The following is an 18,358-nucleotide window of genomic DNA, read 5'->3' on the forward strand; positions in this document are numbered from 1 at the left end:
ATAAATGTTTGTTGATCCTTTCAAAAGTAATCCGTCTATGTTATGTTAGTAATCATGTTACTACAGGAAAACCGTATTTTCTTAAAAAACCACAGATGACTAAGTTCTTACACAATGCCTTGTTTTTTTCCCTCAAATTTCTTTTAATGTACTTAATAATGCAACCTCTATTCCTTATTATCTTACCTTTTCTACTTAGTCAAAAGTGTATGTTTGGTGCGTGTGCCTGAAGTGGTCAAGTTCGACCAATTGATTGATATTGGGAAGACTAAGATATGGGAGGAGATTAAGATATGATTGAGTTCAACCATGTATGTGCTTCTTGGGGTTGGTACTCTATGAAAGTATGAAAAATGGTTTGTTGTTGTTATCATTACTGATCTAGTAAACAAAACAATATGGGCCTTATCCACAATTATGTCTGTTATCTGCTGTAGGGGTTCCCTAAGGATCCCTTTGAATAGGCTACAAATGAGCTAAACTTTCATCAGCAAGTTTGGTGTTTATCTTGTTAAGAACTTGTTTATATTCATTCAATATTCATAAGATCGATTAAATCAACAAGGTTGAACAACTCATTTAATTAAATGAACAAACTTGAACATATGTTTAACTCATTAATATTTATGAACAGAGATTGTGAATTATTCGTGAACAATGTCCATGAACAAAATTTGTGAACCATATTCATTAGCAAAGCTTTTATTGAACTTGTAAATAGACAAAGAACCTCTCAAAACAAAATAAAAAAGTAAAACAAGCTTCTAATGTGAAACATGCTAACCAACCAAATAAACTTAAAATGTAAAAGGTATCAAACAATCAAACAAGCTCAACAAGCTCAAATTGAGAGTTGAATAGCTGATAACATCTAAATGAACCATGCTCAAATTAAGTGAAGCTTGAACAACCATTTCAATAGTTTGGTTTATTTTAGGATTGACTTGGCTTGATTACCTTGTCAAACAAGGCTCCGCTTGAATCGTTTACATCCCTACCTCTTAGGGTCTAATGCAGGTTGCATACTAGCCTAATTAACCAACAACCCCCACACTAGGATCAGACTGTTCCGATAATGTCTTTGAGATGGAGATAGGTACACCTTTCAAGCGTTGATCAACTTCTTGAGCAACATACATATACATGCTTATGTGAACGACCATGACCATAGCTGACCATGGCTACGACCATGTCCATGTCCATTCCACAGTCACAACCACGACCACGAGCAATCCACTTCAAGACATCATCTGATAAAACCACATAAAATTTTTAATAATCAATTGTAACTAAAAATTCAGCCGACCTCACCTAGTGGGAAAATGCTTGGTTGTTGTTGTAATTGTAACTAAAAATTCTTAAAATAATATAAATTATATGACTCATAAATACTCCTCGACTTGCATATGTATATTCTTATATTAAAAATCACACAAAAAAAATAAAAAAACCACAAATAAGAAATCCACAAATATAATAGCAAATCATGCTCTAACACTAGCTAAAATTGTTATGCCCTAGGGTTTTCCCACATAACAGGAACCCTCTTGGTGATAGTGTGATAAAAGAAAACTAAGAAGGATTCAAACAATTACTAACTTAAGATAACTAAGAAATTCAATGAACTTTATATATTTATATTTTTTTTCTACAAATTACAAACTCTTCAATGTAATTGCAATCAACTTTAATCTCAAAAGGGTACCTTTGCTGGCAAAAATGGAGGCTAAGGAAAAGTAGAAAATAAGTATATATTTGCCAAGTGGGTAATCAAGAAATCCATTTAATTTTAATTAAGAGGTCAAGACAAATAGGCAAGTTATAGTCTTATATTATAACCTTAAATTCTCTTTTGATTTCTTTAGTTTATATATATATATATATATATGTAAATTATCATTTTATTTGATTTCTTTAGTCTTATAAAATGTAAAATAAAATCATTTTATTTTTATTTTTAATTATTTATCAACATTGAGAGTCACTATTTTACTCTAAATTATCATTTTCCATTTTTTTTTTTTTTGATGAAGATCATTTTCCATTTTTAAATCAATGGAAGGTGGTCTTCAGAGCCTAATAATGTTTAGGCCAATATATCACTCTTGCACAAATAAATACTGACTGTGGCTAACCCCTCGCTACCACGTCCACCTATGACCGGGTGGTCAGGTATTCTATGACTAGGCTTAAAGTTTTATAATTTTTTAATATTTCTTTTCTGCATTTAAATTTATCATTGTTTCACTTTAAGTTTTTACACCACAATTATTCTACTACCTTGAGTTCACATTTTATACATTAGTCTAAACGATTAACTTAAATGAACCTTTTATTATAAGTTACATCAATTAATTATTGTAGGTATACAACACGTAGATATAGATATTAGTTAGTATCATGAAAAGGTAAAACAATTCTAATGATTTATAGAGTAAATTAGAGCATTCATTTTAAATTTAATTTATGTTTTTAAAATATCCTTTTTTGTAATAATCCTCATGTGAGACTAACATAAAAGCATAGAATTAGATGGTGAGGCGTGTGCGTAAGCAGAATTTACTATTCCGCTTGATTGACATTGAAACTATTTAGCGTCGACACCGAGCATCGAGCATGGAGTTGTCATAACAAACTCACCTGGCCATGAGGCCTCTCGCGGCTACATCACCTATCCGCGAGGCCACCGCAACCTCATGGCGTCATACACATTTTTTTTTTCTCTTATTTCTATATTTTTCCTCCATCTCTCGGGAGAAAAAAATCTCAAGATAGAAAAAATTATACATGATATAATTTTAACCTTTTAAAATATACTACCATGAATACATTAATTCTATATATAAATTTAATTTAATTTTAAATTGATCAAAATAAATCTAAATTAAATGTAATTTAAACTTACTTTATTCTAAATCGACTTTGACTCAATCCTAATTTTTAAAATACTACTTTAATTTAACTTAAATATTTTTTTTTAAAAATTATTCAAATATAAAATTTAGTATTCAAAATTTTTTTATATATGTTATGATTTTGTGATGGTAATAGAGATAGAGAATTAAAGTCATCATCCTAGAACTATTATGTATATATGTAATAATGTATCAATGTATTAGTGATCATCCCCTTATCCTTTTACTATGCAATAAAAATTTAAGCAACGCTTACATATTCTCAAAATATAAAATTATATTAATCCATGAATAATTTAAAATTTTCAAATAAATGTAATACAATCAATTCTTAAAATCATCAAAATATATCTATAGATGTTGAAACTGGAAATGAATCTTCATGACCATTATAAATTTAAGATCTCGAACTTGTACCTGATGTCTTTGCAATAAACTTGAAACTGGAGATTAATTTTCATCATCATTATAAATGCAAGTTCCGATAAAATAACAGTTAGACCTGCTTTGTTATATAAAGATGAGAGTTGCTTAGATGGAGATGAAGATGTTAAGGTGGATGTGCGGACATATGAGGATGGATAGATAAGAAATGAGAAAATTAGAAAGAAAGTTAAGTTGCACCTATTAAGGAAAAACTCTGGAAGATACGTTTAAGATGATACATATATGTATTTAGACGACTAATAAATGCTCTAATTCAACGATGTGAAACTATGACAAATATGCACATCAAATGAGAAAGGTAAAGACTAAAAAGGACTTGGTTAGTAATGATCAAATAAGATAAAATTTATTTAGAGCCCAATGTCGTAAAAAAGATCCATACAATCGATTCCACCTAGTGGGATCAGACTTGGTTGTTGTTGTATTATAAATGCAAGTTTTTGAAATTCATGCCTCTACAATAAGATTGTAATTAAGACTATTTAATTATGTGCAATAATGCTAAAAATATAGATTTTAAATTTATACATTAGTGAATAAATGTTGCAAAAGATTCAATAAATATCAAACATCTCATAAGATAATATCAAAACTTGAGCTCACCACTCAACATCTCAAATATAACTTAATAGCAAACATCTATAGCAATCAAATATTGATAAATATCTTTGTTAATTAATGTATTTTATATTTAAAAAATAGCGAAAACATATTGACATGGTTTGATACAACATCGAAACCGTATCATTTCGATCATAAATTGAAATTTCGGCATGGCTCGAAATTTGAAACCTTGCATAAAAAATATATCAATTTATTTAACTCTCAATAGTTTATTTTATTATATTATATTTAATTATGCTATTTTAAGTATTATTTTAATCTCCATTTTCAAAACAATTATGAAAGTAGATATAATCCATTTTATCTATTTATTCATGCATACGGAAATATATATGGAAGCCAAAGAATAAACTTATTTACCTTTGAGTACAACAAAAAGCTCTGAGTGTTTGCAAATCAACATGGTTTACTCTAACTTGTATCTACAACTATAACATTAAATCTCAAAATAAATAACTAATAATGATAATAACACAAAATATAAAATTTACTAAAATTCAAAGTCGCTGGATCAAATCTTGATCATGCTACCTCGACATAATCTAAAATTCTAACGAGACGCATACTATTGTAGAATACTAATTTATTTTTTCCATCCTAAATTAGGTATTCCAACTTAAAATTAAAACGAAGTTCTAATAAAATAAAATATTTATCCCATGATAGGTGTTTCATTTATATGAGACATTCTACCAAATTAAACCTAAAGAACACATCATAATTAATTTGAAATAATTATTCTTTTTCAATATCAACATAAACTTATTTACCAATTCTTATCTTTAAATTGGCCATCATATGAATAACATCCTCATTGAATGAAGGTACCCAAAGACTCAGAAAATGAGAAAGACCAACAGTTGCTCTTGTCTTAAACAAAAACAGTTGAATGAGGGTTGCATACTCCACGCATGCAGAGGAAGGAAGAGAAAGATGAGGGAAGGAAGCCAATTGCTTGTGCTTTTTCTCCCTCCAATTTCCCTCCGGGCTTCGATTTCGGAACTAGTAGAAAATGAGAGAAATAGTACAAGGGGAAGGGAAGAGGAAGGGGAGGGCAACAACTTGTGTCTTTCTCTTCAAACGATGGTTGAGGTGGCTGCAGTGACTGCATCAATAATGGCGGAGAGAGAGTGAGCAGAAGAAGATAGAGGAGGTTATAGAGGAGGCTTTATTGTTGGTTGGAAGAAGAGGAAAAGGACAAAGAAGAAGAAAGAAAAGGATAGGTGCTATTACTTTTGTTGGAAGAAGATGGAAAGAGGAGGAAGGAAGAGAAAGTAGAAAGGGAGGAAATCAACATATGGAAAGGCTTCGATGCATGTGGTGTGAGAGGAACTCACTTGGGAGAGAAAAAGAACTAGAGAGAGGAAGAGGAGAGAGAAAATTATCTCTAACTCCTTATAACCCTAATCATCACATCTATTTGATGAATTTAATTTGAAACCAATTCAACTTCAACTCGACACCTAAATTCTATTTTTAACTATTCAATTCGATTTATTTTGCCTTGTTAAAAATTTCAACATTTAACAGTCGATTTGACAGAGAAACATATGTGTGTGGTCAGATGTAGGGCTGTAAATGAACCAAGCGTTCGTGAACAAGTTTGGTGTTCGGCTTGGTAAGAGCTTGTTTATGTTCGTTCAATATACATTAGATTAATTAAACAAACAAGCTTGAACAGCTCGTTAAGCTAAACAAACAAGCTTGAACACATATGTGTTCAGCTCGTTAACATTCGTGAACAATGTTCGTGAACAACGTTCATGAACAATGTTCGTGAACAACGTTCATGAACAACATTTGTGAACAATGTTCATGAACCATTACTAAATAAATAATAAAATAAAATAAATAAATTTAAATTATTAATCTTAATAACCAATCAAACAATTAAAAGTTTCAAATAATCAAACAAGCTTGAATTGAGAGCTTGATAACATCTAAATGAACCAAACTTAAACCAAGCTCAAGCCAAGCTTGAACCAAGCTTGAATTGAGAGCTTGATAACATCTAAACAAACCAAGCTCAAGCCAAGCTTCAAACAAGCTCAAGCTCATAAAAAATAAACCAAGCCAAACTTGAACACGCATTTCAAAAGCTTGGTTCATTTTAAGCTCGGCTCTGCTCGGCTCGGTTATCTTATCAAACAAGTTTGAACACCCCAAAGCTCGGCTCGTTTACAGCCCTAGTCAGATGACTTATGTGATAAGCAAGTTAGTGAATTGGAAACATACCAAGTCGATTGAAGTATTCGTTGCTCGGTAGAATAGTTGAGAAAAAGCTTTCATGATCGAGAAAATAGTCTTTTGGGCTGAAGTAGAAAAATAGCAGATTGCATGCTGAACTTGAAAGCTATAAATAAAGAGGCAAAGGGAGCTTGTCAAAGTTAATGAAAGTGAAGGAACATTGGTAAGAAGGCTTGGAAAAGAGTCTTGAGAAGAGCTCCATACTTGTATTGCTTTCGTTAGTGTATTATTATTGTTTTACTTGCATTTAATTTTCTTGTTCACATTGTAAGTAAAACATTGTTAGAGGTTTCTCTATCTTTAAAAAGGAACCAGGAAGGAGAAAGATATCTTCGAGGGGTGACTCACCGGACAAGGCCTATTCATAGGCCATGGAATAAGAAATGGAGATTCTGAAACACGTAAAGCAGAAATGTTAGCCGTATCCATGAATTTTGTATTGTTGTTTGTTTATATATCCATTGCCAACTAACAACTAACCAAGCGAGAACTTGAGTTGAGAGATTGCAATTTCAGGCCACAACTATTCATGCTCCCTCCAGCCGGTTCACAGATCCTAACAGTGTACACCATTAAACTTATCTTTTGGTGCTCATGGCTAAGAATCAATGAATATTCAGTTCATTTTTCAATATCAAAAACATTAGAGAAGAAATCAAACTCCAAAAGAATGAACTAGTGAATGAAATTGAAGGCAAATATTACTAATTTGGCATGGACATATTGTCTTCCTGGGAACAATAGTTTACTGATAAATTCTTTATGTTAGTTTCCCTTTGCTAAATGAACATGTACAGTTGGCGCATGCCAACATAGTCGGTTTCTCTTTCTTGTTTAATATAGAGCTGTTTGACAAATCATTAGCAACAGCGTACTAAACATACTCCTGGTTAGTGCTGGGAAGTACAACTTGCTATGATATACTACCCATTATATATGGTGGAGTAATTTGAAATCTTGGCTACTTATGCATATAGCTCTATCAATAAAGCATAACAATATACACATGCATGACATAGTCATACTTGTTTGCTTGGTTTTGTACATTTAAATTCCAATGCAGACTTTGCATTTATATGGATACTTTTAATTTTGTGTCTAAGGTAAATTGGTCTCATGCATTGATGTAATCTACATTAAAATCTGTAGAAATTTATAGTATTAGCAGAAGATTTATGTTTAGAATGTATTTGAAACAATAACAGAAGAAAGAGCTCCAGGGAAGTGGAACAATAAGTTTTGGAATATGAAAGTATCTGTAAGCATTTTTCTTCATGAAATGAAGTATCCCTTCATTTATTTATTTATTTCTTTTTTTAATACATTAAACTCTATTCAAAGCATTACTAATTTTCCTTGTCTTTGAATGTTGTTAGGGGTAAATCCACCAAATTTCATTGTACCACCTGTTGAAGGTATTGCTGGAGGGGGCACTGGTTACGGGTGGACTGATGGTGGTGTTGAGTGCTCCAACTTTGGCAGAGGTGTTATTGATCCAACTCAGATTCCATCAGCAGACTTGTTACAAGTATGGTGCATGCCTAGCACAGCAAATGTTGGCGAGCAAGACATGCCTCGGCCTTTTGATCATGTAATTCATTCTCATTATAAATACTACTTTTTTGAAATTTATCTTGAAGTTTATAAGTGCAATGTTAAGGTTGTTAGTGCAAATCATCATCCTCATGCTTAAATTCTCTGGATATTATGACAATACATAATGCAACTTAAAATTTGAGCTGAAATACTTTTTTGAGGTTCAGAACTAATGTTTATACATATACAAACTCATTGTTCTAATTTGCTGAATGTATTTTCTTGTACACTTCAATGGATATTTTTTTACTCTGCGTCCTTAAATTTTTTTTCCCCTCATGGTCTGTTTGGGAGGAGGTGAGGGAAGGGGAAGGAAGGGGAAATAAGGGGAAGGGAAACTTTGAACCTCGTTTGGGAAGGAGTGAGGAAAGGGAAGGAAAGGTAAGGAAGGGTAAGCTTTAACCTTCGTTACCCATGGAAAGAGAGATTTTCTTACACCCCGAATTGGGGTGTAAGGAAGGGGAAGGGAAATCAAAAAAAATTTTATTCCAATTTTATCCCTGTTCTTAATAGTTTAAGAAATGTTCCAATTTCTAATTTTGCTATGTCGCCGGAGTTCAATTTCCTCGTCTTCTTCACAGCTCGCTTGCTACCAGATTATTAGAGGAGGGGATCCGACACGTCTTCTAACTGAATTGAAGGGAGAAACCATTTTTGTCGTCAAAATTTAAAAGGATATCTACTATTTTTTAATTTTTCCATCAAAATTTAATAAGTTTTTAAAGAATAGAAATTATTGTTAACAACGTTATCTTTCTAATTTTTTTATTTAAGATTTCTAAAATCATTTTTTTCATTATTTCTCATTTAATTACTTGATTATCGGTAATTCATTGTTTTGTTATGAATAGTATAAAAAAATTAATTTTTATTAAAAAAATAGTTAATTTAAATGATAATATAAAAAGTTAATTTTATTATTAAAAATATCTAATTTATATTTATAAAATAAATATTAATATTATGAAAATTTTCTAATTTAAAAAGTAAGGGTATTTTTTTAACTTTATCTATTTAACCTTCATTCCCCTTTCTTTCCTCTCAAACAAAGTAACACATGTTACGTTAATGAACCTTCCCTCCCTCCCAAACAAGGAGAAGTTAAATACTTTACTTCCCCTCATTTCCCCTTCCTTCCCCTCCCTTTCCCTTCCGTTAATGAACCTTCCCTCACTCCATCCAAACAGAGGGTCAATGATTGAGCAAAATATAATAGATGTATGTTGATCCTGTCCAAAATTTGAGGAGATGGTGAGCTGGCGATGCGACCCACTGGTTGATTCGGTGAAGCCTCCTCGCTAGTCCTGCAAACGCAGGGAACATCAGTATCGAGTCGGGAAGGGGTTCCCGGCGTTGGCCCTCTGACGCTCAAGTAAGTCTTCCGGCGAAGTTGGATAGTGGAAAGACTATAGCTAAAGCGTGTGAAAGAAATGTATTGCGCCTACCTCCGCCGTGGAAGAGAACCCCCCTTTTATAGAGCTATGGTAGCGTCTGTGCATGCATCTCAAAGCACAGGCGCGTCTTCCCAGATGTCCTATAAAAGATAACTTCAGAAAGTGTCCTTGACACATTCCCTCAATAGGGCATGCATATCTCTAAAGGGACAGTAGCAGCTTCTACAGTACGAATCGCAGGTAGACCATGCCCTGTTGTCCGTGGCGCCCATTCCCAGGAGGATATGGTGAGCTGAGAAAAGGGTCCCACTGTTTGGCCGAGCGGGTCACCCGCTCGGCCGGGATTCCTTGCAGGGCCACTCAGGGCTGTTCCTTCCTCTGGTCGATCGGTCGTGCTCTAGTCCGCCATGTTGTGCACCGAGGCTTGGCTCCGCTCGGCCAGGAACTAGCCCACTTGGCCTGTATTCGCCTGGCCGGCCTTAGGAACCATATTTGACTTTACCTTCCACGTCGACCCGTTCCCTTGGCTTTGACTTATCCTTGGTAGGGTGCCTCGTCATTACCGGATCATCTGTAAACAGATATTCATTGCTCAATCAATGTAATCATACTAAATATATTTTCTTGTATGTTTCAAAGGATGATTTTTTTTTTTTTACTTTGCTTCTTTTAAAAAATATATTCCCAAAGATTGAGTAAAATATAACATATATGCCTGTAAATAGATATCCATTGCTCAATTAGTGTATACATACTCATTCTCACCCGATACAGGTGACTGGAATGACTAATATCCACTTGACACCTTGTAGATTTGTTTATAATGACGAACAATAATGTGGTTTCATCATGATGTTCTCATTTTACTCCCGCATTTTTCATATATGTGGAAGATGTTAGTGTGTTTACATGGGTTGTCTATATGAATGTTGAAAGGATATAATGCATAGATTAATTCCTATGGTTTTGTTCCTATTTCAAGGCTACGACTCTTAAGTACTTGGATGCCACAACCTTTGCTATGACAACTAAAGTATTGAATATTAGGAATTTTCCTTTTCCCAACGATTTGGGTATTTGTCTCCGTTCGCTGGTTGATAGATCTAGAACAAGTTGGGCTAGTGGGCTTGCTAGATTGTGGTGACACCCCATAAATAGGATTGTTATTGAGGTGAATGATTCTCATAAAAGGAAAAGTCATAGACTCATAATGTTGGTTATTTAGTGTTTGTAAGCTAAAATCTAGTTTCTATTTTTCTAAAAGCGGACAATGCTCTTATGTGATGGCATCATAAGTTAAAACATTCAAATTTTATATATTTCAAGAGCCTTTTTGCATCTTTTTTCAATAATATAAATCTGAATGAGTTTCAATGCCAAATTTGTCAATATATTCCAAATTCTTCCTAATTCACCTTACAAAGAATCACAACCTTTTCCATTAATCCATAGTGATGCTTGAGGACCGTCTAATACCTTGTTGGTTCATGATATTTATAGATGATCACACTAGACTTACATGAGTTTATTTACATGAGTTTTTCTAATGAGAAAAAAAAATCAGAGATAGCTCTTATATTTCAAAAATTCAATACCATGGTTCCAACTTAATTCCAAACGAAAATACAAAATTTAAAGACAGACAATGTAAAGGAATATTTTGCATTCATTCTTAGTGATTACAGATTATTCATTTAAGCTCTTGTGTTGACGCACCTCAATAAAATGGCATAGCCAAAAAAAAAAGAGACATCTCCTATGATTAGCCTAACCTCTCATGTCCTCTATACATGTACCAAATCAGTATCGGGGAGAAACCGTTCTCATTGCAACCTAGTTCATAAATAGAATGCATTCTCAAGTGAATTCTAGACCCCATGTTAGTTACTACTTACAACGATCACACATCTCATATTTGTATTCCTTCTCAAGTTGTTTGGCTGCTTTGCTTTTGTGCACATTCATAGCCAACACCGGGGAAAATTTGATCTTAGTTCTTGATTCTTTCCACAAAAAGGGTACAAATGTTATTCTCCAACTACAAGAAAATTTTATAACTCCATGAATGATACGCTTTTTGAACATAAATCATATTACACCACATTTGATATTTAGAGGAGAATAGTTTCACACAAGAATATCAGTTGTGGTACATCACTACTATGAAGATTAGTGACCTAGATATTCTCACACTTTATCAAATCTGCTTAATAGCCAGATAGATGTCCCTACTCATCAAAATGAACCCATGGCCCCATACTTCAACTCATTACCTTTCTTTAACTATTGATCAAGTCAAACAAAATCCCAAGTGCCTTCATTTCCCACACATTGTTCAATCCAAAAACAATAGTGACCTTATGACCTATTCTAGGAGGATAAAGGACAAGAGAGATAGAGTAACAAGTACTCCTTGAGCAAATCTAAGAATTAGAACTGACTTGAGATCAAAAGATCCACCAGGTAATTCTAATCCTAATTCTTTTAAAGATAGTGATCTTCCTATTGCAAAAAGAAAGGGTGTTAGAGAATACATAAAACATGCAATCTATAGCTTTGTATCATATGAGGGGCTATATAATAAATATAGGACTTCTGTGGCAAGTTTGGATCCATAGTAGAAGTTCTCACAATACCAAAATGGAACTAACTACTTCATCAATTGCATGTCAAGAATGCTTTACTCAATGGAGACATGACATAAGAAATTTACATAAGCATCTCTACCTCCTGGATTCGAGTTATAAGCCATAATCAACAAAGTTTGTAGCCTAAAACGATCATTATACAACTCAAACAATCCCAAGAGCTTGATTTGATAAATGTACAAGAGTAATCAAGCACTATAGTCATCTACAATGTTTGGCACATCACACCTTTGTTAATAAGAGATCATCTACAAGAAGATAGGCATACTCAAGAGCTTATTAGCCAAATAATTCAAAATCAAAGATTTGGGAAGCCTTAGCTATTTTCTTGGAATAAAAATAACTTAGTCAAATGCAATGCAGGAAATTGGAATGCACGGATGCAAGCAAGTAGACATTCTCTTGGACTCAACAATCAAACTAGTAACCAAAGAGGGTTGTGCACTAGTTGATAAAGATAGATATAAGAGATTCGTGGGCAAAATCTTATACTTATCCTACACAAGCCTCGACATTGACTACTTGGTTAGTATTGTAAGTCAATTCGTGTGGCAAAAGGCGATTCAATCGCCCCCAGCGCACCCACCAAATATTGTAAGTCAATTCGTGAACAATCCAAATGAAGATCATATAGTCTATAGGGTTGAGGTATTTAAAATTAACACCAAGAAAGGGTTTATATTTCAGGAAATCAACAAATAAAATTATTAAGATATATAATGATGCTGGCAAGATCAATAGTATATCGAAAATCAACTTCTAGGTGTTGCACATATTTAGGGGGAAACTTAGTTACATGTGGAGCAAGAAACAATATGTTAAGAAACAATATAGAAGTTGAATTAGAACAATAACACATTATATGTGAAGGGAATATGTGACTATAAAGACCCTTATATGAGTTAAGGATCGTTGTCGAAGAACATATAAAGATATTATGCAATAATAAGTCAACTATCAATATTGCAAAGAACCCAATGCATCATGATAGAATGAAACACGTGGAGATTGATCGTCGCATCATAAAAGAAAAATAGAAGAGAGAATAATTAAGTTACTTCATCTGCGGAATAGTCTTTAGACAACAACATCCTCTCACTAAGGCTTTACCATGGAAGAACTTTGAAGATTTAAGCTCCAAGCTATGCTTAATCAACAACTACAACCTATCTTGAGGGGAGTTTAGAATATTGTAGGATATCTTACTTCCTTATATAGTTAGAGTTGTTAATTAGCTATTAATTCTAGAAGATCTTTGAGGATATAGGCAGCTATTACCCTATTCTCTTTATATATATATATAAATATAAAAGGGCAGCCCGGTGCATGAAGCTCCCGTTATGCGGGGTCCCGGGGAAGGATCCATTGTACGCAGCCTTACCCTGCTTTTTGCAAGAGGTTGTTTCTAAGATTCGAACTCGTGACCTTTTGGTCACAAAACAATAACTTTACCGTTGCGCCAAAGCTCCCATTCACCCTATTCTCTTTATATATATATATCCATTTTAGTTGTTGCTAGTTTTTGAAGCTCTTTCATTATTTTCTAGATGTGGTATCGTCTATAAGTAGGGTTGTACAATATGTTTTTGATTAAATTGAATAAAATTTTTTGTCTAATTTTTGCAATACCCAATCTATTTAAGATCCTTATACATACTTTTTGCTTTTGAATAACCCTTTCTGAAAGATTTTATGACGTTCCATTAACTTTATCTACAATGATATTGACTATCAATAGTGTGCATGTTCCTTATTCTTAGACCAATACTAAAATCTCATTTCTTCAGTCAGAGATTTTCTAATTCTTATTCATTTTGTTTAATAAGTTATATGTCTCTAAATTATTCTTGAAACTCAAACGGAGATATTAGGAGTTAGGACTTAGACTCTTATATTTGCCCTTTTAAAGTTTTCTTTGTTTGATTTCTAAATGAAATCTGTATTTAAAATTTTCACCACGTACCATTATAGTTTCTGTGTGAGTGTCTCTTACACAATTTGTAATAATAATTTCTTCATTTTTGCTAATATATTATCATCTTCCTCAAGGAGTTTCTTATCTTTTATTTTGTAAACACCTAGTAATACTCATAAATCTATATACTCTTTCGATAACTTTTTTCAATCTGATAAATTCTCTTTTGTTGTTAATTTCAAATTCACTGAAAAAATTATGATGGGATCATATTTTTGTGTTAACTTATCTGACATTTATTTATTGTTTCTGAAATTACAGTTTTTCCAAGCTAGGGAAAGAAGAGTTTGACAATTCGTTACAATAACATTTATTGAAATAGTCTCATCCACAGAATAGAGAAAAATTTGGTAAATCTGATGGAATGACTATGCTAAAACGGAGGATACAAAAATAAATACAAGGAATAAGTAGGGTTGTAGCCTATTCGAAGGGCCTTTCCTTTGAAAACTTGTTCATATGTAATTGGACAAAATTTTATCTGGAAATGGCTCGTGAACATTAAGGAAGTCTTCAAATGTCTCTGTATTTAGCATGTTGGGAATTGCCTGGTAGTATTATGTAAATTTCTATATAAATTTGTTTCCCAGATTTTTTGTACTACTAATAAGGCCGTTGGCTGAAACCTGATTACCTGAATTGTAGATTTATAGTTCCAAGTAGCACCTTGTAACAACAGAAATGCTTATTTTACTTGACTGAATCATGACTAATTCAACCTTTCATATAATCAAACCATCATTAAGTAAGGACTTTAAACTATAGACCTAAGCTATGTAGCATGGATACTCCGATTTTTTTTTTTTTTTTGAAATATCGGACATGGATACGGATTCGATACACAAATACGTGTATCGGCAAAAACGTGTTGTGGATTTTTTGAGGTTTGACAAGGAGGATACGATTTAGACACGGCAAGGATACATTTTTCCAAATATGTTTGAGCAAAATTGCAAATATTTAAAATTTTTAGGGGTTAATTGAAAAAACTTGAAAATTTTCAGGACTAATTGGAAAATAATTAATAAAAATGAATTGGGTTGTGGGCTTTTAAACCCTAAACCCCGCCTCCATTTCTATCGCCTTCGCCCCTTGTCGCCGCTCGTCATGTGAACCCTAAATTATTGTTTCTGATTTCTACTCCACTCCTTTAAAGTGCTTAAACCCTAATCATTTTGTTAAAAAGATTTGATTTAGAAATTTGAATATAAGCTCTAATCTTTCAGTCTCCTTTTTCTTCGTTTTGGCTTTCAATTTTTTTGATGGACAGTATCTAAAAGTCTCGGTTTTGATCATCTTTCATGATCTTACATGCCACTATGCTAGTTGCCACTCATTCTCAGTTTTGATCATCTTTTATGATCTGACATGCCAGTGTGCCAGTTGCCACTCATTCTTGGTTTTGATAATCTTTCATAATCTTTCAATTCTATATATATATATATATATATATATATATATATTAATGATTGTCGTATCCTAGCCGTATTATATCTTATATTTTCAAAATTTACCATATCGCCGTATCCATATCGTATTCGATATGATACCTGTATTCGTATCCATGCAACATAGGACCTAAGCTATGCTAATGAACTGCAGCTTATGTTTTTCCTCAAGATTTTGTGCAACACATAATGTTATGATATCCTACTGAAACTGAAAGTTGCTTTGCATTTCAGCTAGATTTGTTATGTTAGTTTGATGTGAAACATATAATTCTTTTCTTATCATTTCTGACCATAACTAGTAGCTTCTCTTGCTTATGTTTTCTTCCATTTTCTTTAGTTGTTTTTTTTTCTGTAAATATTTTGGTCATAGGTCTCTCTTTTGGCGGCAAGAAATGAAAAAGAGAGTGTTCAGATTGCTATGCGCCCCAAACTTTCATGGGCCAGTTCAGGCATGGCTGGCACTGTGCAGATTCAGTGCTCCGATCTCTGTTCTGCTGCTGGTGATAGGTTAACTCATGTTTTTCTTCTTCTAAGTTACATTTTAGTGTTTTAAGGTTTTACTTTACTAGCTCTGGTATCCCATGTTGTTGACGGTAACCCTTGTAGGCTGCTAGTTGGTCAGTCCTTGACCATGCGGCATGTGGTCCCGATCCTTGGTGTGCCTGATGCTCTTGTACCTCTTAGTTTGCCAATCAGTCAAATAAATCTACTTCCTGGGTACTGTGTTTAATGCCAATTATCTAATCATGTTCATATCTATCATGACTTGCTGAAATATAGTCTAGTAGTAGTTTTCTTTCACCATGAACTATTTGTTCTTTTACAGAGAAACAACATCCATCTGGGTCTCAGTTGATGTTCCTGCTGGGCAGCCACCTGGTCACTATGAAGGCCTGATTCTCATTACTGCTTTGAAGGCTGATGCAGAGTTAGATCATACCATATGCACTGTTATTTATAGATATGCTACATAATGAATATTGTTCTTTTAATTTAAAAAAACATTTTTTTTAATCTGTAATGTTGAGTTATTTGCTCTCTTTGAGACTTATTGCTTGATTTGCTCCTCAATTATAGATCTTCTGCACATACACTAGCTAAAGCCGACAAGTACAAGTTAAATAGAGAACTAAAAAACTGCCTTGAATTGGTTGAACCTGTTGATGGAAAACCATTAGAGGAAGTGGTAGGATTCTAGTTCTGAAATTGCTTCTTGATATACTAAGTGAATTAATTTTATCATGTGTTTATTTGTGGCTTGTTTATCATGATAGGCAGAACGATTGAAATCAGCTACCTCATCTTTGAAGAAAATCCTTCTGTTGCCTGTGTTCCATGAGTTTTATGAAGATAATGGATCATGTGATATGATGGATGAAGATGCATTGTCAAATATTTCAATTCATTTGAAAATCAATGTTACAGTTTGGGATTTTACTCTTCCATTGACACCTTCTCTTCCAGCTGTATTTGGTGTATCCTTTGAACATTGGTGTTTTTGTTTAAAAGATTTGAAATTCATATTTTCATTTGTAAAGTTATTTAATCATATGTGCCAGATAACTAAACCACTTACAATATGTTGCTCTTGTATACTGCTTCTGTCTCCCTTGTTTCTGATATAATTGACTGGAACTTCTGTTTTCCATAACTACTGTTGACTTTATTTTTTAGCTTACTTCCGACTTAATTCTTGGACATCATAGAAGAGGCCATAATTTGATATAAAGTAAACTGAAATACATGAATTTGCTAGTCATGATTGGAAAATATTTACTATATCACTCATTCTTCAATGTTATTAGGAAGATTCTTTAATTTTATGTTTGCCTTTTTTTTTCCATGTTTATTTTGTACTTGAGTTAGATCAGATTTAGGTATGATAAAATCTTAAAATAGTTTTTGTTTTTAACTAAAAGGATGGTTAATGTAGAAATTTGTATTATAATTTGAATGTTTCCAGAGAAGATCTTAAAATTGAGAGAAGTTTGTTGAATTAGAGACCTATACTGTCCCAAATTGACTTTATTTTCTGAAAAATGAAAGTTGTGTTTTTGGAAATGCTCATGTTGGCTGTGTTATTTGTAATCCTGAACTTTATAATATGCAATAATATGCTTGTTAATAGCTTAAACCTTTTCTGAATGCACTGTCAAATCCAGTTGAGATTTGTCTATAAATCTATTTCTCAAAAGTATGCACCTTGCAAGGATATATCAAAAAACATTTTGTATTTTTTGACTTTTAAGTAGGTATCTGAAACTGTAATTGAGGATCGCTTTGGTGTGCAACATGGGAGTGAGGGCTGGTATGATGCATTAGATTGTCACTTCAAATGGCTTCTTCAGTACAGGATAAGTCCATACTTTTGCAGATGGGGTGATAGCATGAGAATTTTAGCTTATACTTGTCCATGGCCTGGTATGCCATCCATGCCTGATCTTATATAAATTCACCAAAAATATGGTTATTCTGATTTGAAGATCTAGACAAATTTAGAGAAGGTTTTTAGTATCACACTTTGATAGACAATCTTCTTTGGCTACTCCCATTATTTAGCCGACCATCCAAGATCTGAAGAATATTATTCTGATCCAAGATTAGCTGCGTATGCTGTACCTTATGCTCCCATTCTTTCATGGTAAACCTCAAGTTTTTCAGTGTATATTTAACTAGTTTATATTTTTATGGTTTAGCAAATGTTTTATTACATTGAATTCTACAGTAGCAGTGAGGCAAGAGAGTCTCTGCGAAAGGAAGTTGAAATCTTGAAGTCAAAGCATCATTGGCCAAAAGCTTACTTCTACTTGTGGGATGAGGTGCTGTTATTTTAGACTACATTCTTACAATTAGAATAAATTTCTCAAGTCATATGTTGATATGACTAAGCCTGTGTTTTCACTGGTTACAAGTTAACATACTAGCCAATCCTTTGGTCTCTGAAGTCTGAATATGGGGAAGTAGCATTTTTGACGACACATGTGCTCTTTCAAACAAGGTCATCATCAGCTATTTCATTGTATATTTTAAACTGTGCAGCCGTTGAATTTGGAGCAGTATG

At 33.1% G+C, this 18,358-nt stretch overlaps 1 protein-coding gene across 13 annotated transcripts in view; it reads left to right on the top strand.

Annotated features, from left to right (window-relative positions):
- The window catches only part of LOC121986062, a 45,602-nt gene that overhangs the window by 767 nt on the left and 26,477 nt on the right, over positions 1–18,358 (top strand). For 4 of the 13 annotated variants that reach the window (XR_006113331.1, XM_042539851.1, XM_042539849.1 and 1 more), the window contains exons 2-3: positions 6,542–6,647; positions 7,610–7,824. Coding sequence is in view for 11 of the 13 variants with exons in the window: in XM_042539851.1 (XP_042395785.1) it covers positions 6,617–6,647; positions 7,610–7,824 (246 nt within the window). In the remaining 2 variants the exon portion in view is untranslated. The other 9 variants (XM_042539850.1, XM_042539848.1, XM_042539858.1 and 6 more) reach the window with 9 other exon arrangements.

This window comes from Zingiber officinale, chromosome 5B (assembly GCF_018446385.1).
Source record: "Zingiber officinale cultivar Zhangliang chromosome 5B, Zo_v1.1, whole genome shotgun sequence".
NCBI classification, from domain to species: domain Eukaryota; kingdom Viridiplantae; phylum Streptophyta; class Magnoliopsida; order Zingiberales; family Zingiberaceae; genus Zingiber; species Zingiber officinale.